At 61.6% G+C, this 25,474-nt stretch overlaps 1 protein-coding gene across 2 annotated transcripts in view; it reads left to right on the forward strand.

Moving 5' to 3' along the window:
* The window catches only part of SBF1 (SET binding factor 1), an 84,187-nt gene that overhangs the window by 21,024 nt on the left and 37,689 nt on the right, over window positions 1-25,474 (forward strand). For both annotated transcript variants that reach the window (XM_080352292.1, XM_080352291.1), the window contains exon 2: window positions 19,163-19,248. In XM_080352292.1, coding sequence (XP_080208418.1) covers window positions 19,163-19,248 — 86 coding nt within the window. The remainder of the gene's footprint in view (window positions 1-19,162; window positions 19,249-25,474) is intronic.

The raw sequence follows: 25,474 nt of genomic DNA on the forward strand, positions 1-25,474 counted from the left end.
CGTGTCCCATAGCCCCTGGCCGGGCTCCCCGTCCCTGCCTGGCTGGCTCCGTGCCGCTGAGCCGCGTCCCTGTGATGGTGAGATGTCTGAATCCACGTTCTAGTCATGATTTGGGTCTAATCCGTTGTGTTTCCCAAGATCTTTTGTTCGTGGGCCTCAGATGTCCCATGCACTGCGCGGTGTCCCGTGCACTGTGCGGTGTCCCCGCCGTGCCCGGGGGCGCGTTGTGTCGGATCAGGAGGTTGCGAGGCCGTGCGGGTCTCCAGCGCCATGCAGGGAAACGTTCCTGCAGAGCCACGGCGTGCAGGGCGTTCCCCATAGCCTGAGCTGAGCTCTGTTGGACCATTTAGGGCTTGGCTGAGCACGGCTGCAGCCAGGGCACCCGTGTCAGCTCTGTCCAAAGCCGCAGAGAACTCAGCAATCTGGTTTCTGTGTTTCCCCCAGTGGCAGAGGGGACTGCACAGCGCTTTCCTTTACTGGAAGCAGCGGGGGATCCTGGTGTCCTGGTGTACGTGTCCCCTGTCCCCTGAGCTTGGCAGCGTCTCAGGAAGGCGGGTGCAGCAGCGCAGGGCTCGGCGCTGGTTCCCAGCCTGGGGGCTGCGGGTGACCCCGGATCCTCAGCCAAACTGGGAGCACTGGGAGGGGAATGGGCGGGTCTGCGCTGCTCTGTGTGGTGCTGGGGGTCTGTGGGTCCCTGCTGTGCAGGTTCACAGATGGTTTGTGTTGAAGGGACCTTCCAGCCCCCCCAGTCCCCCTGCCATGGGCAGGGACATCTGCACCAGCTCAGGGTGCTCAGACCCCGTCCAGCCTGGCCTGGGATGTCTCCAGGGATGGTTCAGCCACCACCTCTCTGGGAACCTGGGCCAGGCTCTCACCACCCTCAGGGCAACAATTCCTTCCTCATGTCCGGCCTGAATCTCCCTCCTTTAGTTTAAACCATCACCCCTTGTCCTGTCACAACAGGCCCTGCTCAAAACTCTGTCCCATCTTTCATCTCCCCTCGTGCCGTCAGCCCCTCTCTGCTGCGGTTTCCACTGGGGCAAAGCCCTCCAGCCCCTCATCTGCTCGCAGCCAATTCCTGAGCTGCGGAGCGTGGGGAACCGCAGCGTTCCGAGGGTGATGCGAGCGGAGCGCCGGAGCCGCCGGTGCTGCGGGGCCGGGTGGCTGTGACTGCGGCAGGAGCACTGGAGCCGTTCCCCCTCCGTTCCCCCTCCGTTCCCCCTCCGTTCCCCCTCCGTTCCCCCTCCGTTCCCCTTCCGTTCCCCTGCCACTGAAATCATGCGCAATGTGATTATTTTGCTCAGCTCCGCTGCTTTGGGGTTCACGGGATTTTCCAAGGGCTGGGGTGGCCAGAAAGCAGCTCCCGGCCCCGCGGTGTCTGCAGGCGGGGGACAGACCCTCGTGGATCTCACATTGCAGCGCCTCCAACGTGAAACCCGTCCCTTGTGCTGGCATGGGGCAGCAGGGGGTGAGGGAGGGAAGCAGGGCTGTTGGGCACTGCCCTTGGGCTGCTTCCCAGATAATCTGTGTCCGTGGGGAGGGACAGGGGGCTGGGGCTGGTCCCAGCTCCTGCGCTGCGCTGGGTGAGGACGGGGGCACAAGGAGCAGGAGGAGGCGCATTGAGGTTCTGGACAAGCAGTGACCGGGGCTGGACACGGAGATCCTGCACAGGCAGTTCTGCTGCAACTAGCTCCCGGGAAACTCCTCTGTGCACGGAGCCCTTGAGATGTGCCAGAGGAAAGGGCTGAGACCCGCCGGGCTGTCCCTGTGTGCTGGGGGGTGTTTCTGTGCTGATGGTGACAGCCCGGAGCGCGGCTGTGTGCGGGACGCGGTGCGGGACGGGGCGCGGGCAGGGCGTCTGTCTCGAGGGGCTGCTGCAGGAGCTTTTCTTCCCTGGGAGGTTCCTCCACTTCATCTCTTCTTTTAGACAGATTCGGTTTTGATTTTTGGGCATTTTCCCCACTGGTGAGTTTCCAGTTGGTGAGGATGTTCTCTGTCGTGGGACTCTGGGCCCCGTCGGGGTGAGAGTCTCTGTGAACAGCCAGAAAATACGTGAACGCGGGGATGCTGGTTCTGTAGGGAGCTGGGCCCTCCATGGCCCGTCCTCACCGGAGTCCTCCTGGGGACAGTTTATGTCCTTGGGTCTCTCGGGGTGAGCTGTGAACCCTGTGTTAGGGAGCAGACGTGGTGGGAGCGTCAGCGGTGCCGCTGGGTGCGGTTGCAGCCGACGCCGAGTCAGCCGAGCGCGTTGCCCGTTCCCTAGGCTTTTCGCACCAACTCTCCTCCTTGTTTTGAGCACCGCTGGGTGTTGTTGCCGGCCCTGCAAGGTGGGGGGGCTCCCTGCTCTGGCTTTGCTAGGCACACTGGCAGCTTACCAGCACAGCGGGCAGCTTACCGGCACAGTGAGCTCGGCACAGCAGGCAGGTTACCGGCACAGCGGGCAGGTTACCAGCGCACTGAGCAGGTTACCGGCACATCGGCAGGTTACCAGCACACTGAACAGGTTACCGGCACAGCGGGCTGCCTGCAGGATTTGTCTCCGGGCCCACGCACGTCGTGGCTGTATGGGCTGGATTAAACCAAGCTCAGTCTGTCACCTTAGGCTTATCTGGTAGCTGCAAAGTCTCTTTTCTGCGCGGTGCTGAGCGCGGGAGGTCCGGGGCGGTGGAAGAGCCTTGGCCCCTCTGCATTTCATACACTGTTGGTGGCACATGTGCAGCCCCGCTCGGGCTCTCAGCTGAGAGAGAGGGACCGTAAATCAGCACAGCCGCACAGGTCTCGCTCTGTGCCATTGCATTGTCTCCGTTCACTCGCTGTCACAGAACCCCAGAACGTCAGGGGTTGAAGGGCCCTGGAAAGCTCATCCAGTGCAGTCCCCCCATGGAGCAGGAACACCCAGATGAGGTTACACAGGAAGGTGTCCAGGTGGGTTGGAATGTCTGCACAGAAGGAGACTCCACAACCCCCTGGGCAGCCTGGGCCAGGCTCTGCCACCCTCACCGGGAACAAGTTTCTTCTCAAATTTAAGTGGAACCTCTTGTGTTCCAGCTTGATCCCATTACCCCTTGTCCTATCATTGTTTGCCACCGAGAAGAGCCTGGCTCCGTCCTCATGGCACTCACCCTTTATATATTTATAAACATTAATGAGTCCCCCCTCAGTGTCCTCTTGTCCAGCTCCAGAGCCCCAGCTCCCTCAGCCTTTCCTCACACGGGAGATGCTCCACTCCCTGCAGCATCTTGGTGGCTGCGCTGGACTCTCTGCAGCAGTTCCCTGTCCTGCTGGAACTGAGGGGCCACAGCTGGACACAAGATTCCAGGTGTGGTCTCCCCAGGGCAGAGCAGAGGGGCAGGAGAACCTCTCTGACCTACTGACCACCCCCTTCTAACCCACCCCAGGTCCCATTGGCTTCCTGGCCACAAGGGCCAGTGCTGGCTCATGGTCACCCTGCTGTCCCCAGGACCCCCAGGTCCCTTTCCCCTACGCTGCTCTCTAATAGGTCATTCCCCAGCTTACACTGGAACCTGGGGTTGTTCCTGCCACCCAGAGGCTCTAAAGGAAGTGCGGGTGCCGGGGGGTGGGTGGCATCGTTAGAGCCCGGGCACGGTTGGGCAGTCTGGACTGGGGACTCAGCACCGTCATTTTTCATTGACATTGCTAAGAACGGGGAGGAAGGGTCCGGTGCTCGGTGCCTCCAGCTCCCCTCACCCGTCTCAGCTCTGGGAGTTTGTCCCAGTGACCCAAAGGCCCCGATGGCTCAGAAAATGGGCGTTAGAGTGGGTGCAGGAGGGACGCTGCCAAGAGCGCAGCCTTGCCTCTAGAGCAATGGCAGAACTGCTGTAACTTTAACGTTTAACATGAACAGTTTATGTGCATTTAGCCATTGTATTGTTAAGAGGCTGGGATCGCTTTTTTCCTTTTAAAAAATAACTTCAATTTGGACAGAATAGAACTTAGATAGTTCTTTACAAGCAGGATGAAAACCTCTTAACTAACAGCTGGTAATGAACCTGATGCTGTTGGAGAAGGTAACTGCGTGTCCCCAGGTGTTCGGTGCTTTATGGAGCATTGGTGAAAGGGCTTCAGAGGAGATCACTTGTGGTTTGCATTTCGTGACCCTCATGGCAATCTTTGTCTTGAGCAGTGGGATGGGCTTAGTGAGAAATGGGTGGGCAAGTGGTGTGGGGAGGCGGGTGGCCTTGGTGGGACAGTGTGGGACAGAGGGCAGGGGATCCGGGGCCTGGGTCCCGGGGAGCTGTGGTGGCTCTGTGGCCGTCCCTCCAGGCTTCCCGCTGTGGTTCCAGCCCCTCCGCGGGCCCTTCTCCCCTGTTCAGGCCGTTCTCGCTCCGTGAGGCTGCAAAGTCCGTGGGCAGGGGCTGCTCCAGGAGAGCTCTGCGCGCTCATCGTTCCTGCCTTGCTGCGGAACTGTTGGTGAGGAAGCCGAAGGCTGGAGGGGAGTGTTAGTTCTCCATCCTAGAGCAGCCTGGAATTGGTGGTGTTTTCAGTTCTCTTTAGCATCAGCCCCTTCCCCCTCGGGGCTCATACCAAGACGTTCCTGCAGAACCGCACAGCTTCGCTCCTTCTGACCCCTGCGCCGTGCCCCGGCTTCGCTCCTCCTGAACCCTACGCCATGCCCTAGCTTCGCTCCTGACCCCTGCGCCGTGCCCCGGCTTCGCTCCTCCTGACCCCTGCGCCGTGCCCCAGCTTCGCTCCTGACCCCTGCGCCGTGCCCCGGCTTCGCTCCTCCTGACCCCTGCGCCGTGCCCCAGCTTCGCTCCTGACCCCTGCGCCGTGCCCCGGCTTCGCTCCTCCTGACCCCTGCGCCGTGCCCCGGCTTCGCTCCTGACCCCTGCGCCGTGCCCCGGCTTCGCTCCTCCTGACCCCTGCGCCGTGCCCCGGCTTCGCTCCTGACCCCTGCGCCGTGCCCCGGCTTCGCTCCTCCTGACCCCTGCGCCGTGCCCCGGCTTCGCTCCTCCTGACCTCTGCGCCGTGCCCCGGCTTTGCTCCTGACCCCTGCGCCGTGCCCCAGCTTCGCTCCTCCTGACCCCTGCGCCGTGCCCCAGCTTCGCTCCTGACCCCTGCGCCGTGCCCCGGCTTCGCTCCTCCTGACCCCTGCGCCGTGCCCCAGCTTCGCTCCTGACCCCTGCGCCGTGCCCCGGCTTCGCTCCTCCTGACCCCTGCGCCGTGCCCCGGCTTCGCTCCTCCTGAACCCTGTGCCGTGCCCCGGCTTCGCTCCTCCTGAACCCTGTGCCGTGCCCCGGCTTCGCTCCTCCTGAACCCTGCGCTGTGCCCCGGCTTCGCTCCTCCTGAACCCTGCGCCGTGCCCCGGCTTTGCTCCTGAACCCTGACTGGATCAGTCAAACGAATTCGAGCTTAGGGAGGAGCGCGATCCTGGGTCGCTGTCGGTGGGGCTGGCGCAGGTGAGCTCGGTCCCGCGGCCCCTGCAGGAGCTGCCGCAGGACAGTGGTTCTGTCCCGGCCCAGCATGGCAGGCAGTGTCTGCCCCGTCCTGCGCTCCCAATTGCTGTCCGGGACTCTGCAGAGTCTCTGGATTTGCTGCTTGTAAGTCATAGAATCACAGAATCATTTTGACTGGAAAAGCCCCTCAAACTGATGGAGTCCAACCATAACCCAGCCTGTCCCTGCCCCATGTCCTGAGAACCTCATGTCCGTCTGTCCAGCCCTCCAGGGCTGGTGACTCCAGCACTGCCCTGGGCAGCCTGTTCCAATGCCCCACAGCCCTTTGGGGAAGAAATTGTTCCCACATCCAACCTCAACCTCCCCTGGCGCAACTTGAGGCCGTTTCCTCTGCTCCTGGCGCTTGTTCCTGGGGAGCAGAACCAGCTCCGGTGCAGTTTTTGAGGCGAACACACTGTTTTCTGTGACTCTTCCCGAGGTCCCTGTGCAGGGAGTGCTGGGACGTCCCGCGCTGCCAGCGGGGCTGTGGTGTCCCAAAGCCTCACGCTGCACATAACGGTGGGTGACAGAGGTGCTGCGCGTCCCCACAACTGCCCCATGAGCTGGGATGCCCAGCGGCCGTGTCCCGCTGGCGCGGCTCTGCGGAGGGCCCGGCGGGTCACCGGCACTGCCGGTCTGTGGCGGGGCAGCAGGAGCCATCGGCGCAGCGCCTGCTGTTTTTAGGCCTTGGGTAAATGTTGGTGGCGTGGCCCTGTAATTATCGGGACAGGGTAAAAATAGAAGAGGTTCCTCCCCAGGACGCTTTTAGCAGCTCTCTGTGCCCGCCGAGCCGCGCGTGGGCCGCGCTGTTTGCCGTGTGCCCCGCGCGATGGCCGGGGATTGCCGCGGCTCCGCCGGCCGCGGTCGGGAGGAGGGATTGCTAAAATTGGGGCAGGGCAAACCAGCTCTGTCCTGTGTCCAGACGCAGCCGCGTTCCGGGACGGAGATCCCGGCGGGCACTGGGTCCCTGCTCGGGGGGCTGAGCAGCGGCGGCCGCGGGCGCTGCCCCGGCACCGTCACGTCTCCCTCGGCAAGGCGCTGTGTTTGTTGCGGGAGGGCAGTCCGGGCTGCGGGTTGTCGACGAGCAGGTCCTGTGCCATGGGCCCCTATGGGTGCAGCCGCGGTGCCGCCCGGCTCAGCCGAGCCCTGCGGTAAATCCAACCAGCACCTCGGTTCCGCAGAAAAACCTTTGGGTTGTTGTGGGATCCGGTGCCCGTTCAGACACGGCGCTTTGCAAACCGTGTGCTGCTGTGAGCATGGAAGGACTGACCTGGGTTATACACAGCGAGGTCTTCTCGTGCTTGTGACCCAGTGTAATTAGACGCTGGTGGGCTCGGGAGCCGTGTGTGCTGGTGCGTCCGCCCAAAAATCTCCTTGGATTCCTGTATTGCAAAGGAGAATCGTGTTTCGGACCCGTTTCATGTAGGTAACCCTGCATCTACTGCGCTGCACAGGCCCGTGACCTCCAGACAGAGCAATCTGTCTAATGCAGCCTTTGTGACCCATTTTGACTCTCATGCTGCTCCCATATTGCAATTTAAGCTGCATCTTCCATGGCGAGGGCGTGGGCAGGAGTGCGGACGCGCAGCCCCAGCTCCGAGCACCGATCCATCACTGCAGGCACCGCGGGGCAGGGAGGGGGATGGACGGAGCGTCCTGCACCGCGCAGCAGCCCCGCAGCTCTGCTGAGCTCGTCTGGCTGCTGCGAGCATCGCCGAGCATCACCAGGGATCGCTGAGTGTCGCCGAGCATCGCCAGGGATCGCTGAGCATTGCTGAGCTTCGCCAGAGATCGCTGAGCGTCGCCGAGCATCGCCAGGGATCGCTGAGCGTCGCTGAGCATCGGCAGGGATCACTGAGCATCTCCAGGGATCACCGAGCATCACTGAGAATTGCCAAGGATTGCTGAGTATCACCAAACATGGCTGAGTATCACTGAGAATCGCTGGGCATCGTGAAGCATCACTGAAGATCACTGAGCATTGCTGAGTATCGCCGAGCATCACTGAGGATCACCAAACATGGCTGAGTAGCGCTGAGCATCACCAAGGATTATTGCTGAGTATCACCAAACATGGCTGAGTATCACCAGGCATTGCTGAGCATTGTGGAGGATTGCTGAGCATCACTGAGCATCACCAAGCATCACTGAGCATCACCAAGCATTGCTGAGCATCACCAAACATTGCTGAGCATCACCAAGCATCACGGAGTATCACCAAACATGGCTGAGTATCACCGAGCATTGCTGAGCATTGTGGAGAATTGCTGAGCATCACTGAGAATCACTGGGCATTGTCGAGTATCACCAAACGTGGCTGAGTATCACCAAGCACCACTGAGTATCACCGAACATGGCTGAGTATCGCCGAGCATCACTGAGCATCACCAGACATGGCTGAGTATCGTTGAGCATCACTGAGGATCACCAAACATGGCTGAGCATCACCAAACATGGCTGAGCATCACTGAGGATCACCAAACATGGCTGAGCATCACCAAACATGGCTGAGCATCACTGAGGATCACCAAACATGGCTGAGCATCACCAAACATGGCTGAGCATCACTGAGGATCACCAAACATGGCTGAGCATCACCAAACATGGCTGAGCATCACTGAGGATCACCAAACATGGCTGAGCATCACCAAACATGGCTGAGCATCAACAAACATGGCTGAGTATCACTGAGCATCACTGAGGATCACCAAACATGGCTGAGCATCACCGGGCATCACTGAGGATCACCAGACATGGCTGAACATCGCCGGGCATCACTGAGGATCACCAAACATGGCTGAGCATCACTGAGGATCACCAAACATGGCTGAGCATCACCGAGCATCACTGAGGATCACCAAACGTGGCTGAGCATCACTGAGGATCACCAGACATGGCTGAGCATCACCGAGCATCACTCTGCAGCGTCTCTGGGCCGAGGAGGAAGTGGGACAAACAGAGTTCAGGTGCCGCTGGCACGTCCCGTCGCTCCTCTGTCTGAGCGGGCGCTGCTCTGCGCCGGGAGGGGTGGGGGGCAGACTGAGTGCTGTGCTAATGAGGCTCGTTAGTGGATTTCGGAACAATTCCCACTGAAAGCGGGTGTAGGCTTTGGGCAGACGGGTCCAGGCACCGGTGTCCCTGAGGGGCAACAGCGGGGCAGCTCTGCTTGAGGAGGATCCTGGAGTGTTGGATGAGGAACATGGGGAAAGCATGGCATTCATCTGCTGCAAACACCAGCAGTTCACCAAAAATACCTGTTATGGTAAAGAGTTGGAGAAGGTGCCTGCGCTCCAGCCTCCGCGTCCCTGTGCCCCGCTGCAGCCGTGTCTCGCTGTCCTTTCACTAGAACAGTGGGTTTGGGTTGTGGATGGTGGAGATTTGGGAGCTCGGGAGCAGATCTGACCAGCCTGCAAGGGAACAGCCGGGCAGGGCTGTTTGCAGGGGGGGCTGGAGGAGTCGCACCGTGTTCCAGGAGCAGAGGAAACAGGCTCAGGTTGCGCCAGGGGAGGTTGAGGTTGGATCTAGGAACAATTTCTTCCCCAAAGGGCTGTGGGGCATTGGAACAGGCTGCCCAGGGCAGTGCTGGAGTCACCAGCCCTGGAGGGCTGGACAGACGGACAGGAGGTTCTCAGGACATGGAGCAGGGACAGGCTGGGTTATGGTTGGACTCCATGAGCTTGTGGGGCTTTTCCAGCCAAGGTGATTCTGTGATTCTGTGGGGTCTGTGTCCCATCACCCGTCCCTGGGGGTGTGTGGCCGTCACCTGCGCAGGTGGAGCGCCCAGCCGAGCAGCCCGTGGCAGCCGGCTCCTCCCTCGGGACGGGAGAAGAGCCACGGTTGACATGAGCGATTTCAGCCGGTGGTGCCGCGCACAGGACACCACTCCCAGTGCTGCTGCTGGGGCTCTGCCTGTGGAGGAACCCCCGACACCATCTCGTCCTCCCCCTCTAAGCACCCGGCACTGTTGTGACAGGACAAGGGGTGATGGTTTAAACTAAAGGAGGGAGATTCAGGCCGGACATGAGGAGGAATTGTTGCCCTGAGGGTGGTGAGAGCCTGGCCCAGGTTCCCAGAGAGGTGGTGGCTGAACCATCCCTGAGACATCCCAGGCCAGGCTGGACGGGGTCTGAGCACCCTGAGCTGGTGCAGATGTCCCTGCCCATGGCAGGGGGACTGGGGGGCTGGGACGGTCCCTTCGCCCCAGCCCTCGTGCGGCCGGCTGGTTTTGCCGTGTCCGTGCCCCGCGGCGGCGCTGGGCTGTGTTCGGCACTGCTCTGGGGCGGTGCTGGGCTCGGCTGCTCTCCCGGCAGCCGCCGGTGGCCGAGGGCGGTGTGTGCGGTGGGCCCGTGTTTGCCGGTCACGCCAAGCCCGGGGTATTGCTGCAAAGCCTCCCGTGACACAGCGGCAGCGTTTCCAGCAAAGGCCGCGGGTGCACAAGGGGCTGTAAACCCTTATCTCTGTCCCCTGCCAGGAACCCCCGGGCCCCAGCAGCGCTTTCCTGGGACGGGCTCTCGGAAACAGACGGGGTTTTTTTTTGTTTAATTACTTCCTCTTATGCCTTAATGTTTCTAAAGATAAATACAGCTCGCCCCTTGGCATCCGCTCAAGAAACAGCAGAGCTTTACAAGGCAGCGATGCTCCGCATCGGCATGTCCCGTGCCTGGGCTCCCAGTCTGCGGTTGTTGGGCAGACAGTGGTGAATCCTCCTCTCCAGCTCCGTGCCCGGGGCGGGTACTGAACGGGGGTCCTGCTGGCTGCTCCCTCCTTCGCCACCCGGTCCCTGGGTCTTTCCTTCCCCATTGAGCTGTTTGCTCCGGGGTGGGTGTTGAGACACTTAATTTGAGAGTAAGAGCAGGTTTAGGCAGGTAATGACAGCTCGGTGTGGGCGCCAGGCCTGGGGATGAGCGGGGTGAAAATAGAACGGTGGCGAGCTCTGCGAGAGCAGCGCCGGCTGTTCTTTGGGCTTTAATTTTAGCTCTTCTGTAAACATGTCACTGCTGAGCGGCCCATCCAGAGCGAGCTCCGCTTGGGACGCTGCGTGGAATCACAGTACTGGGGACACATGAGCAGGTCCTTGTCACCCCGCGCCAGCCGGGCACCGGCCCCCAGCTGCAGGATGGGTGACCCGAAGTGCAGGGTTTGCCTGCCTCGGCCGTTGGAAGGAATTTCCCAACAAGAGCTGGTCGTGTTTTGATGTGGACGCCGTTGGTTGTGTTTCAATGGGGACACCCTTGGTCGTGTTTCGATGGGGACGCCGTTGGTTGTGTTTCGATGGGGATGCCGTTGGTTGCATTTCCATGGGGACGCCGTTGGTCGCGTTTCTATGGGGACACCCTTGGTCATGTTTCGATGGAGACGCTGTTGGTTGCATTTCCATGGGGACGCCATTGGTCGCGTTTCTATGGGGACACCCTTGGTCATGTTTCGATGTCGACGCTGTTGGTTGCATTTCCATGGGGACGCTATTGGTTGCATTTCCATGGGGACGCCGTTGGTCGTGTTTCTATGGGGACACCGTTGGTTGCGTTTCCATGAGGACGCCGTTGGTCGTGTTTCCACGGGGACGCCGTTGGTTGTGTTTCGATGGGGACGCCGTTGGTCGCGTTTCGATGGGGACGCCGTTGGTTGCGTTTCGATGGGGACGCCGTTGGTCCCATCCTGACAGAAGTTGCATGCAGACAGTTTACTTTGCCTCCCAGTTCTGCATTCACTCCCATCCCAAACTGTTTGTCCTTCTGATCGTTATCATCTCATGTTTACAGAAAGCCAAACACGTCCTCAAAACATCACCAAGGCGATCGTTAAACACAGAATGAGTTCATTTTTTCCCCTTTCTTTTTTCAATGTGCTCAGGACAGGAATTGGCGTTGAGTGCAACTTTGACTCTTTGTAGGGATTTTTGCCTCAAAGGGATGTTTTTAGGAGCCGAAAGTGTCCGTGCTGTCCCGCTCCCGTCCCACAGATGTGCTGCAGACGTGCTGCAGGTGCAGGTTCTGTGTCCGGTTCAGTCCTCAGTGCCGCTGGTTTGGCTGCTGGGCCCGTGTCCCCAGATGGTCGAGCTCCGGCTCTTCCCCAGCTTGTGTGAAGTTGCTCTAGAACATGAAGTGGAGGAGAAGGTGTGGATTCTGTGTTTGTCTGGATTCTGTGTTTGTCTGGGTTATTTGTGTGTCTGGGTTATTTAGTCCCCCGGCTCGCTGGCCCCTGTGCCCGCAGCAGGGACTTGGTCTCCCAGGGGACTGTGGCAGGCCGGTCAGTGCCGTCCCACATCCCCGTGGCAGCGCAGAGCCTCCTGCTCGTGTCCCCTGGTGTCGCACGGGCGGGTGCCGTGCCCCCCGCGGGGGTTTGGAGCCGGGGGTCCCCAGGGAGGGCTGGGGCCGGTGGCAGCCGTGGGGCTGCGGCGCTGGCCGGGAGCAGCGGGCCAGCCCCACACACAGCCCTTTTGTTTTCCCCATAGAAAAGCCATTCTTGGTGCTCCGTTCATAAATATGTCATGAGGGAACAGTGCGGCCATTGTCCCCCGGCAGACACTCGGCTGTTGTTCTGGGGCGGCCGTGCCCCCCGGTGCGGCGGGTTTGTGGGGGAGGACGGCAGGCTGGGGATGGGGCTGCCTCGCTGCCGCGGTTCTGAATCCCTCTTTCTGCCTTATTCTCTCTCTTGTTCTATAAACCCGCATTGCTTCACGCTGCTCGCCGGGCAGGAGGAGCTGGAATATCCCAGTATCCCGGCCTCCCCGTCCTGCCGGTGCTGACCCCGGTTAACGGGTGCTCAGTGGTGCTCTTGCCCTTCTCATCATCAGGCTTCCCGGAGGAAACTTGGAGGCCAGTGGGATGAACACAAAAGATCACACAACCGGGGAAGGTCCCAAAGGTGCTTCCCTCGTACTGAGAATGGGAGAAACGAGCAGGACAAGGGGGTTTGCTGGGAAGGCGCTCCTGGGCAGAGGCGTGACGGGAAGGGAGGGGACAGACAGACGGACTTGGCTGCAGCGATGAGATCTGAAAGCGAAACAGCAGCTGTGGATTTAGAGTGGACAATAAAATTGTGTTTCCTGGTTGGCATGTGGAGGGGAGAGTCCGGCTGGACCCCGGGCAGCGCCCGTCCCGTGAGAGGGGCTGCTCCGGCCACGCCGGGTCTTGAACCACTGAGGGTTTGTGTTGGGGGGACCGTCCCAGCCCCCCATCCCCCTGCCATGAGCAGGGACATCTGCGCCAGCTCAGGGTGCTCAGAGCCCGTCCAGCCTGGCCTGGGATGTCTCAGGGATGGTTCAGCCACCACCTCTCTGGGAACCTGGGCCAGGCTCTCACCACCCTCAGGGCAACAATTCCTCCTCATGTCCAGCCTGGATCTCCCTCCTTTAGTTTAAACCATCACCCCTTGTTGTGTCACAGTTGGTCTCTTCTTCATCTCGACTCGGGAGAGGTGCACGTTATTGTCCACAGTTGCGTGGGCTCTTTCCCCTTTTCCTTTTAAACTGTTCAGTTATCTGTCCGTGAAAAGCGAATTCTGTCAGACGGGGCAGAGGGTCGGAGCGCTGGGGAGCAGATGGAGCTCTTTGCCGCGCTTTGGTGGTGTTGGGGTCGGGGTGTGGGATACGGGGACTGCCTGCGGCTCCGGTGCGAGCGGTGCAGGTCAGATCGTGGTGTTGGCAGCTCTGTCCTGTGACAGGTGTGTCCTGGTGAGCGGCAATGCCCGCTGGAGCCTTGCAGGGGCTGCAGCCTGTACCGCGGGCCCGGGCAGCGCTGTCCTGCCGCTGCGCAGCGGCACCGGGGCTGTTCCTGCCGTGGCCTCGGTCGCGGGTGCCGCACACCGGTGCTGCAGCGGGATCTGGCTGCGGTTCAGCCGCGGCGGGTGCGGGTTGTGCTGCACTGCAGCAATGGGGACAGCATGGGCACTGACCCCCCGCCTCACCCTGCACATCAACGTGGTCCCAACAGCATCTCCTGGACCTGCTGGAGAGGGGCCAGAGCAGCCCCAGGAGTGACCCGAGGCTGGAACAGCTCTGCTGGGACAGGTGAGAGAGCTGGGCTGTTCAGCTGGAGAACAGGAGCTCCGGGAGACCTTAGTGCGGCCTTTCTGGACTGACAAGGGGCCCATGAGAAAGATGGGGACAGACTTTTGAGCAGGGCCTGTTGTGACAGGACACGGGGTGATGGTTTAAACTACAGGAGGGAGGGCCGGACATGAGGAGGAATTGTTGCCCTGAGGGTGGTGAGAGCCTGGCCCAGGTTCCCAGAGAGGTGGTGGCTGAACCATCCCTGAGACATCCCAGGCCAGGCTGGACGGGCTCTGAGCACCCTGAGCTGTGCAGATGTCCCTGCCCATGGCAGGGGGACTGGGGGCTGGGAAGGTCCCTCCAACACAAACCATCTGTGGTTCTGTGATTCCTCAGTTGGTCACAGCAGCTGCATGTAGTGGTGGTGGGTTGTTGTTTGTGGCATTTTATTTTATGTATTTCATTGGATTTGAGTTCCAGCCATCCCGGGTAGTCAGCTGCTGCTTTGTCATAGACACGAGGATCTCTCACGGTGTCTGGTCGGATGGCTTGTTTCCCGCGGGCTCCGCAGTGCCGTCCTTGCTGCCGGCCGTTTCCCGTGCCCCGCGGTGCCAGCGGGCGGTCAGGCCGCGGTCGGGCCGTGCTCCATGCGGCACTGCCGCGGCTCTGGGGCGGGTGCTCAGCCCCTGCCATCCTGCCGGGGCGACGCGGGTCGTTCCATGACCACCCTCAGTGACCCGCTGCAGGGCCGGGGGCGCTCCCAGCCCATGGCACAGGCTTTGGTGTGCTTTGGTGTGCCCATCGCTCACCGCAGCACTCTCGGCAGGAGCTTCAGGTCCCCATAAAGGTTGCGTTTCATGGCTTGGTGCTTTGTGGGTTAATACTGTTTTGCTTTGCATCGTAAAGTATTTTATGATGCTTTAAAGCAGCTAAACTTGTTAAATAATTTGTGCTTTGAGATGCCAAGCAGCTGGTGGAAGCCTCTGCCAACAACACTGGAAGCAGCCGTGAAGCTGAGGCCCGTGGCCGTGGGCCTGGGCTGAGCTGGCAGGACACTTGTGTTGGAAACGATCTGTCGGTGCTGGAGCTGCTCGTGCTCCGGTGCTGAGGACTGAACGATCTGTCGGTGCTGGAGCTGCTCGTGCTCCGGTGCTGAGGGCTGAACGATCTGTCGGTGCTGGAGCTGCTCGTGCTCCGGTGCTGAGGGCTGAACGATCTGTCGGTGCTGGAGCTGCTCGTGCTCCGGTGCTGAGGGCTGAACGATCTGTCGGTGCTGGAGCTGCTCGTGCTCCGGTGCTGAGGGCTGAATGATCTGTCGGTGCTGAAGCTCCTCGTGCTCCGGTGCTGAGGACTGAAAGAGATTGAAGTGCTGGAGCGGGTCCAGAGAAGAGCAACAAGACTGGGGAAGGGACTGGAACACAAGCCCTATGGGGAGAGGCTGAGGGAGCTGGGCTTGTTTAGTCTGGAGAAGAGGAGGCTCAGAGCTGAGCTCAGCACTCTCTAGAACTACCTGAAGGGCAGTTGTAGCCAGGTGGGGATTGGGCTCTTCTCCAGGCATCAGCAATAGGACAAGGGGCCATGAGCTTCAACTCTGCCAGGGGAAATTGAGGCTGGAGATGAGAAAGCAATTCTGTGCAGAGAGTGGTCAGGCATTGGAATGGCTGCCCAGGGAGGTGCTGGACTCACTGGCCATGGAGGTTTTTTAAGTGAGATTGGACATGGCACTTAGTGCCATGATCTAGTCAATGGGCTGGAGTTGGACCAAGGGTTGGACTGGATGATCTCTGAGGGCTTTTCCAACCCAGTCCATGCTGTGATTCTGTGATCTGTCGGTGCTGGAGCTCCTCATGCTCCGGTGCTGAGGACTCGCAAGCTTCGCGTTCCCCCGCACTTCGTCATGGCGGCTGGTCGAGGTTTGGGGGTGGGGGGTTGTGTCAGACCCCGCAGGAACGCTTGTTTCTTGACACTGACAGTACAGGTTGTACCGTGTGGGGTGGTGAAACAGCCCCGTGTTCTGGTAAGCAGAGAGCAGAGGGTTTGGCTGGCAGGGCTGGGAAAGGGCTTGTTCTGAACAAGGTGCTTTGCCTAAAATACTCTCCTCACTCCGTCGTCGCAGCAGCTCCACGGAGATGATCCAGCTCCTCAGGTGCTGGAGAGTCACAGAATCATGTTGGTTGGAAGAGCCCCTCAAGGTCATGGAGTCCACCCGTTCCCCAGCCCCGTTCCTGCCCCATGTCCTGAGAACCTCATGTCCGTCTGTCCAGCCCTCCAGGGCTGGTGACTCCAGCACTGCCCTGGGCAGCCTGTTCCAATGCCCCACAGCCCTTTGGGGAAGAAATTGTTCCCACATCCAACCTCAACCTCCCCTGGCGCAACTTGAGGCCGTTTCCTCTGCTCCTGGCGCTTGTTCCTGGGGAGCAGAGCCCGACCCCCCTGGCTCCAAGCTCCTTTCAGGCAGGTCAGAGATCAGAAGGTCTCCCCTCAGCTCCTGTTCTCCAGCTGAGCCCCCAGGTCCAGGCGCTGCACGGTTGGTTCCTCGCTGGCTGACCCGGCGGTGTCCCGGGTGGTTCGGCACAGCCCGGCATCGCCCGCGACACCAGGAGGGGGGCGATGGGGAGTCTCTCTCTTGGCCGTGCCCCCCAGCCCAGGCAGCGCCCGTTCCCGGCGAGGCCGCGCTCCCCCGCTGGCCCGGCCCGAGGTTGAGGTCGCCTGCTTGGCTGGTGTCAGCTGAGTGTTTAACTTTTTGCTTATTTAGAATTTCCTGTATGATGATAACATCTCATAAACGTCCAAATATAGCTGAGCGCTCATGCTGACGGTGACCGGCTGCCCCAGGGCGGTGAGCAGGTGTCGCCGTGGGGCGGTGCGCTGTGGGGCAGGGGCAGGAAGGAAGGCTGGGGACAGGGACGCGTGTGTTCCCAGGCTGGGACGGCGAGGAGTCGGCGGGGCTGGGGCTGGTCCGGCTGCCCCCGCAGGAAGGGACGTGTCCCTGGGACGGGCTGATACGGGCCAGAAATGGGCAGGCGAGGATCAGGCTGCCCGAGGAGCCGCTGGGACAGGCCTGGCAGCCTGGCCAGGGTTTGTGACAGGAATCAGGATGTGCCCCCCCATGGACAGCTGAGGAGTGCTGCAGCGCTGGGCGCCCAGAGGACGTGGCGGGTCAGGCTTCCCCTGGTGCTGAACAGCTCCTGGAGACATTTGTACGTTTGTGTTGAGGATGATAGAATTGTTCAGAGTTATAGAGTCGCTTTGGTTGGAGAAGAGCTCTGTTCTGGGCTCCCCAGTCACTGCAGAGAGTCCAGGGAGGGACACGGAGATGCTGAGGGGTCTGGAGCATCTTTGTGCCGAGGAAAGGCTGAGAGAGCTGGGGCTGCCGAGTGGAGAAGAGAAGCTGAGAGGGCTGTGATCAATGATCAATATGTCAGGGTGGTGTCAGGATGGAGCAGACTGTTCATGGTGCCCAAGGCCAGGGTGAGGGGCAGCGGGCACAGACTGAAGCACAGGAGGCTCCATGTGAACAGGAGCAGCCACTTGTTTGCTGGAGGTGCCAGAGCCTGGCCCAGGCTGCCCAGAGCGGGTGTGGAGTCTCCTTCTGTGAGCCATTCCAGCCCTGGGATCCTGTGTGATCTGCTCTGGGACCCTGCGGGAGCAGGTGGGGCTGGGGACCCGCAGAGCTCCCGCAGCACTAACAGCTGGGGGGCCGGGGCTCTGGGACCTTTACCATCAAGTCCAGCCGTTAAATAATCACAATACATGCCCTTGTATCTGTTTCCCCTGCAAGCAGGTGGGCGCGAGTGCAGACGTGTGCTCAGGACAGGGCTCTGGGTGTCGTGGGGGCCCAGAGCGGTGCAGGTCTGACTGTGTCTAAAAGGATTTCCCTGTCCGTGACACTTGAGCCGGGCGGTTGGTGCTGGGAGGGGGCAGGTTTGCTGTGGGCGCCTTGCGGCGACTGACGCTGTCAGCGGCACGTGGGACCTGCCCGGGCGAGGAGCTGTCTGAGCCGGGGGGGTTTGGTTAACCCAGCACCCGACACTGTTTTCTTGGCACTGACCTTTCCATTTTGGGCTGCAGACTATAACTGGCGTTTTTTCTGATGCCTTGTTCTGCTAAATTCAGCTGTGGCTGGCTGGTGGTGAGCGCAGCGCTGCAAACAGGCTGGGTGCCCAAAATAGCCCCGTGGTGCTGCCGCTTCTGGGGAGGCTCCTCCTGCCCCCCAGGGCCGAAATGCGGCTGTGCCGCTGGGAGAGCGGAGTCCTGGTGCTCCCAATGGCAGCAGGTGTTGCTGGGAGGGACACGTGTCCTGGCTGTGTCACCAGTCCCATGGGCAGCAGGTTTGGGGGATCCTGCCCCTCTGCCCCGCTCTGCTGAGACCCCCCTGCAGTGCTGGTCCAGCTCTGGGTCCTCAGCACAGGACACACACGGACCTGCTGGAGAGGGGCCAGAGCAGCCCCAGGAGTGACCCGAGGCTGGAACAGCTCTGCTGGGACAGGTGAGAGAGCTGGGCTGTTCAGCTGGGGAACAGGAGCTCCAGGAGACCTTAGTGCGGCCTTTCAGTGCTTAAAAGAGGCCTGTGAGAAAGATGGGGACAGACTTTTGAGCAGGGCCTGTTGTGACAGGACAAGGGGTGATGGTTTAAACTAAAGGAGGAAGATTCAGGCCGGACATGAGGAGGAATTGTTGCCCTGAGGGTGGTGAGAGCCTGGCCCAGGTTCCCAGAGAGGTGGTGGCTGAACCATCCCTGAGACATCCCAGGCCAGGCTGGACGGGCTCTGAGCACCTTGAGCTGGTGCAGATGTCCCTGCCCATGGCAGGGGGACTGGGGGAACTTCAGGGTCCCTTCCAGCCCATCCTGTGGCTGGATGATCGGGGGCACTCATCCCCCGGGATGCTGGGTGGTCGCAGCCATCCCTTGGCAGCTCTATGGGGACTGAGGTCCCGCTTCCCGGTGCCGCTGCCTTCCCGGCTGTGCCCAGCCTGGCTACGGGCTCAACCCTTCTCAGCACTCGGAGTTCGCAGCCTCCTGCACCGGGGCAGGTTTTACCATGAGCAGCTTTGTCGCTGACGGGACGTGGCCGGTGTAGGAGCTTTATCCACCTTGCAGGCTCTGTGAGCACAACCAGAGCGACCCGAGGTCCACGGGTGGTTTGGACGTCACTTCGGGCTGTCCCGAGCGCTGGCGGCTCCAGGAGAGCCGGCGGGATCAGGCCCGGTGCGGTGCGGAGCAGGTTGGTGTTGGGGCGGTGCCAGGAGCGGGTGGGAGCCCCCAGCAGCGCCGCCGCTCCAGCCGCCGCGAAACCGCAGGGAAACGGCAGCTCCGGGGGAGCCCAAAAATAACGCCGAGCAGCGCCATGCCATTGTTTGGCGAAAAGGTCAAGTGCCAGCTTGTAGATAACGAGCAGTGAACGTGGTTCCAAATCTGTGTGTGTGATCGCGTGTTATCAATGCGAGGAAGGAAGCTTACAACCTGAGATCAGCTGCGCTTCTGCTTTGCCTCTGACGCACCTCGAGATAAGGGGTTTGCGAGCTGTTTGCTCATGACTGTATGGAAATCGCTGCTTTTCCCGCTGGCGTGGGCAGTGCTGCCGTCCAGCCGTGTTTGCGGAAGGGGCCGGGGTCACTGCGCTGCCGTGTCCGTGGAGGTGCCGCGGTGCCAGCGCGTCGAGGCTGTGGTGCCGCCGGTGCTGCTCCCGCTGACCTGCTCTTGTCTCCGCAGGGAGCGGGGATGGCCAGGGCCAGATCCTGCAGCGGTTCCCGGAGAAGGACTGGGAGGACAACCCCTTTCCCCAGGGCATCGAGCTGGTGAGTGTGCTGTCCCTCGGGACCGCGGGAACAGGGACACTGTGCACACATCCTGCTGGGCACCGCGGGTCTGACCCTCAGGAGACAGGGGTTCCCACCTGCCCCAGCACAGCTCTGCAACACGTTTGGATCCAGACAGTCACTGCCGCTCGCCCTGCCCGGCACTCAGTGCTCTCCTGCCCGCTGTGCTCCCCTTGGGGATTGGCCAAAGCTGGAACGCTTCGAGAGCATCGGTGTAAATGTCCCCGTCACGACAAGCAGGGCTCTGCCGTTGTCTGACCTTTCCGCACAGCAAAGCGCTTTGCTCCCCGGGCCGGCGGCAGCAGTTTGCCCTCCTCGCCCTTCTCACCCTCCTTGCCCTCCTTGCCCTCCCCACCCTCCTCGCCCTCGCAGGGCTGGGTGTGCTCTGTTTGCATCCACCCACGAGGAGCCGTCAGCCCTGGGTCCCTTTCCTGGCCCTGGGTCCCGTTCCCGGCGCCGTGTCCCTTCCCTGGCTCTCCGGAGACGCTCTCCAGCTGCCAGGAGCCCTCGGAGGCTGTGATGCCGCCGGGTCATACCCGTAAAGCGACACACCCAGTGGAATTCGTCATGCTGTGGGTTCTTCACAAACCAGCTTTTAACTGATCAAGGATAAAGGGATTGTTCTCGTTGCTAAATTGGAGCAGAAGTTCCTCTCGACCGTCCCAGCCGTGGTGCTGCCACTGAGAGCTCTGAAGGAGACGAGCTGCTGCTCTGCTGCGGCCAGGGCGAGTGACTCAGGCTGCAGCTTCTCCGGACCCTTTGCACCCCTAAACTGAGCCCCCCTCAGGCTTCTCTCCTCCTCCTCCTCCCCTGTGTGCAGCTGAAGTACAGCAGAGGACAAAACCAGAGAGGGACGAGGCTTCAGTTCTCCCGTCCGCGCCGCACCGGGGCGCTCCCCACGCTGCTCCCCAAGGCCTCGTGGGTGCCGTTGCTGTGGCGGGAGGTACCGGTGCTGCGGGGCCGGAGTGTGGCAGTCAGTGAGAGCCGAGAGCCCCCGTGTCCCCGGAGTTGTCACCTCCCGCTGGGACGGGCCAGCCCGGGCCACCGGCCAGCAGGACTCGCCCAAGGGCGTCCGAGCATCAGCCCTGGCCAGGGGTGTTTTGGTGGGGGAGCCCGGGGTGCCTGGTGCAGCAAAGGGCGTTCCAGGTCCCTGCGCGTCCCCGGGACTTGGTGGATCACAGGGCAGGATCACGAGGTCACTCAGGTTGGAGGGGACCTGTGAGGGTCGTCGAGTCCAACTGGGAGAGTGGCCTTGGCCTTGGGAGCTTGTGTTCCTAGAACATGTCACCGTGTGCTGGGATCGCTGGCCTGGGCGGGCTCTGGGTAGCCATGGGGTGGTGGCCCAGTGGCCACTCATTCTGTGGCCTGGGCAAGTTCCCTGAGTGATTTAATGCTGGTTTTCCGAATGGTGGGTCTGCGGCCACCCCCACCGCCCGTCCGGACTCTCAGCTCCTGCCACGATCTGTGGCCTTGTCCCCAGCTGGTGTCACCCCACCTTTGGTGTGGGGAGCTCCCACGCGAGCCATGGCTGTTGGAGGCTGAGCAGCACTGTGCCCTGTGCCACCCAAAGCTCTCGCGTCAGGCTTAACCAAAACCCTGCCTTAAACGGTGGCAGGAGCGGAGGGTGTCAGAGCTGGACACGTCCCTGGTCCCTGTCTTGTCCCTCTGCCCCGTCCCAGGGCCTTGGCCTCGGCAGTCACCGCCACGGCCACCAAATCGTGCCGTGTGCCGCTGGTGAGCGTGGCCGGTTCACCTTCCCATCGCATGCTCGCCCTGACGCTGGCGCAATCCCGGACTGCTCGGTGCTGTTTTGTCTGAGGCAGAAGCACGTACTCTTTGTCTGGTTAGTGTTTCCCGCTTGTCTGAGGGGACTTGGGAGCTGTCCCAAGAAAAGAGGAAAGCTGCTGCTTTTCCCAGGGGTCAAACTGTCCGGCCAAAAAATCCCTGGAATTCAAGCAATGGGAGGCTGTCCCGCTGGGAGCCGGGGGCTGTCCGCAGGGTCCGGGCTGAGCCGCCGCTGCACTCCGGCTACAGCAGCTTCCGAAAATCAGGCAGAGCCCGCCCCGGGGGTTTGGGTTGTACATCATACTGCGGTCACCGCTCGGTTCCTTTTTAACAGCTTCTTGGGGGAGAAGGCTCTCTGGTGTGTGCAGGGAGCAGGAATGTGTAGCTTCTGCCCTTGCGCGCGGTCTGGCAGCGTTTCCAAACAACATATCCCATTTTAGTGGGTGGAAGTTCCTCCAGAGAGAGACGTGGGGTGTGAACGTGTCTCTGCTGCAGCGTCCTCCCCGCGCATGCCCCGAGCCCCCCACGCTGGGAGCAGCGTCTCCAGGCCTTGGGGCACTGGGAGAGCTGGATATTACTGCAGGGAAACTGAGGCAGGGACCCCATTTTGGGCTGTGGCCAGCGGCTCTCACGTCCCAGGGTCGCTGGTTGCAGTGCCCGCGGTGGCAGCGGCTGAGGGCTGTGCGGTGGGATAGAGATCCCAGCGCAAACCGGTGCCTGTGGGTTGTGCTGGTTTCTGTGCTCCGGGGAGAGCTGGTGGGTTCCCCTTCCCTGTCTGGATCCCACCCCAGCACTGGTCACAGCGTCGTTTGGGTTGGTCCCCACGTCCCCCTGTGCCACAGTGCCACCGGGCTGCGTGACACAGCGCGGGGGTGCCCAGGTCTTCAGGCTGCTCGTGGGTGGTTGTGTCACAGGATAGAATCATAGAACCACAGAATCATTTTGGTTGGGAAAGCCCCTCCAGATCATGGAGTCCAACCATAACCCACCCCCTCCCTGCCCCGTGTCCTGAGAACCTCATGTCCGTCTGTCCAGCCCTCCAGGGCTGGTGACTCCAGCACTGCCCTGGGCAGCCTGTTCCAATGCCCCACAGCCCTTTGGGGAGAAATTGTTCCCACATCCAACCTCAACCTCCCCTGGCGCAACTTGAGGCCGTTTCCTCTGCTCCTGGCGCTTGTTCCTGGGGAGCAGAGCCCGACCCCCCTGGCTCCAAGCTCCTTTCAGGCAGTTCAGAGATCAGAAGGTCTCCCCTCAGCTCCTGTTCTCCAGCTGAACCCCCAGGTCCCTCAGCCGCTCCATCACATTGTGCTCCAGCCCCTCACCAGCTCCGTTCCCTTCTCTCCACTCGCTCCAGCACCTCAAGGCCTTTCTTGGCGTGAGGGGCCCAGAGCTGCCCCAGGATCCGAGGTCCCCATCCCAGGGGACAGTCGCTCCCCAAGGGTGCAGGGTGAGCATCCTCCCAGCCCGGGGCTGATTTTGGGCAGGGGTGGGTGACGAGCTCCCTCTTGCACACACAGATCTTCAGCTCTGCGTGGGGTCCATAGTTTAGTCTGCTTTACCTGTGTCACCCGCAGTGTTGCAGGGTGCCCCGGTACCACCATCGGCCATGGTCGGGCTGCTCCTGGAGGACTGTTGTTCCAGCCAACATGTGCCCGTCTTTCACGGAGGGCGTTTGTCCTTTCTAGAGGACCTGGTTTGAGTGGAGGCAGCGGCTGGGGCGGTCGGACATGCGAGTGCCTCCTGCTGTATGGACACGTGGCTGCTTTGCGTTACCTGCTGCAGGACAGATGGCTCAGGGAGCAGCGGGTGCAATCGGAAGCGGCTCCGGGCACAGACGGGCAGAGCCGCCGACCCCGGCGGCGTGACCCGATCCCCAGTGTCCCCTGCTGTGGTTCGCAGTGACCTGTCCTCTCCGCAGCGCTCGTTTAGGAAGCTGATGGATGTCCCTGCGTCCATGGCAGTGCTGGCTGCTTGGAGCTCCTGTCCGTCCCGTGGGGGACCGAGGGCTGCGGTGGTCCCGCTGGGCCCAGGGCAGGGGGTGACAGAGCCGTGCCTTGGCCTGGGCAGGTGTAACCCCGAGTGAAGAGGTGCTGATGTGTCCGTGTTTGTGCTGTGCCGTCGTTTCCCTGCGCCCATTTAGTGCTGGTGTAATTGCCCATGGAATGGGCTGCGGCTCCCTGTTGTGACTGGGGAGCAGAGAGTGATGGTGTTAGAGAATCATAGAATCATTTCGGTGGGAAGAGACCCTCAGGATCATCGAGTCCAACCATAACCTTGCTCTAGCACTAACCCATGTCCCTGAGAAACTCGTCTACATGCCCTTTAAACCCCTCCAGGGATGGTGACTCCACAGTGCCCTGGGCAGCCTGTTCCAGTGCCCATCGATGTCCTCGTGGGGTTCTCTGCTCAGGAGCAGCCCCGGGGATCCGCACTTCATGGCTCAGGCCTGCGGATGAGCACCCTGGTCCCGACTCCAGCCTGTACGTGCCAGTCCCCGCGGGGAAGGTTTGGAGCCGCGGTCGCTCCGTCCATCCCTCTCAGCAGCGGGAGGCGCTGGGCCCCCCGTCCCGCAGGCAGCGCTTGGGGTGCTGTGCTCTCCTCGTTGCTGCCGGCTCTGGGGGTGTTTGCACAGAGCTGTGGGCTGGCTCTGGAGCCCAGGGCGAGAGGAGCTCTGGTGTTGGCAGAGCAGCTGGGCACTCACCCGCGGAGCTGCGCAGCCGGGCCGGGGACAGCGCGGGGGACAGTGGGACAGTGGCAGCAGGAGGGAGAGGCCCTGGGACGCAGGTTTGCGGGGACAGATGTGGCAGTGACTGTCCCACTCTGCTCCGCTTGGCTGCGGCCTCACCTGGGGCATTCACTGTGTGCAGGGCTGGGACACAGGACAGAGAGGAGATAAAGCTGCTGGAGGGTGTCCAGGGAGGCCACGAAGTCAGTGAAGGTCTGGAGAGGAAGCCGTGTGAGCAGCGGCTGCAGTCTCTGGGTTTGCTCAGCTGGAGCAGAGCAGACAGGGCAGAGCCCATGGGCTGCAGGTTCCTCAGCAGGAGCAGGAGGGGCAGGGTGAGCTCTGCTCTGGGACAGGGACAGAGCCCAGGGAGCGGCAGCAGATGTGCTGGGGAGGGTCAGTGGGACGTGAGGAAAAGGTTCTTCCCCAGAGGTGCTGGACACTGAACAGGCTCCCAGGGAGGGGTCACGGCCCAACCTGACAGTGTTCAAGAGACTGGACACCGTCCTCAGACACACGGGGTGACCTGCGGGGTGTCCTGTGCAGAGACAGCAGTTGGACCCTGATCCCCGCGGGTCCTTCCAGCCCAGGACATCCTGTGGTTCTGTGATTCTACCAGCCACATGCAGACACTGAGGAAATAGAGAAAAATCCCTTGAGGCTTCGAAACGCAGGGACAGTCCTCGGGCCGCTTGGCTGGAATTACCCACCAGCCCGGGGAGGGCGTTTGGAAAGTCCCCAGAAACCCATACAACCGCGTTCGGAGCTGCCTGAACCGCGTGTTGGTGCAACCAGGGCCGGTGTTTCGCGGGGCTGGCCCCAGGGCGCAGTGTCACCTCCTGGGGCTGCGCCCATGCCCTGTCACCTGCCACCTGTCCTGCTGTCCCTGCACAGAGGAGGGGAAGGGCCTTCCCAGTTCCCGCTCTGCAGAGGGGACGGAGCCTGGGGTGGTTTGACCGCAGCTCCACCTGAGCCCCACGCAGGCGCTCGCTCACTGCCCGCCCGTGGGATGGGGGGGGATTGCAAGGGGAAAAGTGAGAAACTCGTGGGTTGAGATGAAGACAGCGTAGTAAGTAAAGCAGAAGCTGCACACGCAAGCAAAGCCAAATGAGGAATTGATCCCCTGCCTCCCATGGCGGGCGGGGGTTCAGCCGTCCCCAGGGCAGCAGGGACGGGTGACGGTGACTTGGGAAGACAGACACCGTCGCTCTGAGCGTCCCCTTCCTGCTCCTCCCCAGATCCACACTGAGCGTGGCGTCAGTGGTGTGGGGTGTCCCAGGTGTCCCCTCCCAGCTCCTTGTGCCCCTGGCACAACGCGAGGACCTCAAAAGTCCTTGACTGCTCAGCAACAACTAAATCAACGTGTTATCAACATCATTCTCAATAGAAATCCAGACGCAGCACTAACTGTACTGAGAAGAAAATTAGCATTATCCCAGCCAAAACCAGAGCAGAGCCCCTGGCCGGCGCTCCCCCCACGCCCCGGGAGCCGCGGGTGCCGGGGAGGGTGCCCGGCGCCGTTTTCCTCAGCCCTCCAGAGGTGAAGTGCTGCCACCCCGAGCTTCCGTCCCCGCGGCCGGTACCGGGCTCCGTCGGTACCCGCTGATCTGTGTTCTCACTGTCCAGCCGCCGAAGCCGCGGCCCCACGGCAATGCCGGGGGCTGAGGGGCGGCTCAGCCCCCTGACCACCATCCCTGC

The sequence above is a fragment of the Nesoenas mayeri genome (genome assembly GCF_963082525.1).
Source record: "Nesoenas mayeri genome assembly, chromosome: 1".
Classification (NCBI taxonomy): Eukaryota; Metazoa; Chordata; class Aves; order Columbiformes; family Columbidae; genus Nesoenas; species Nesoenas mayeri.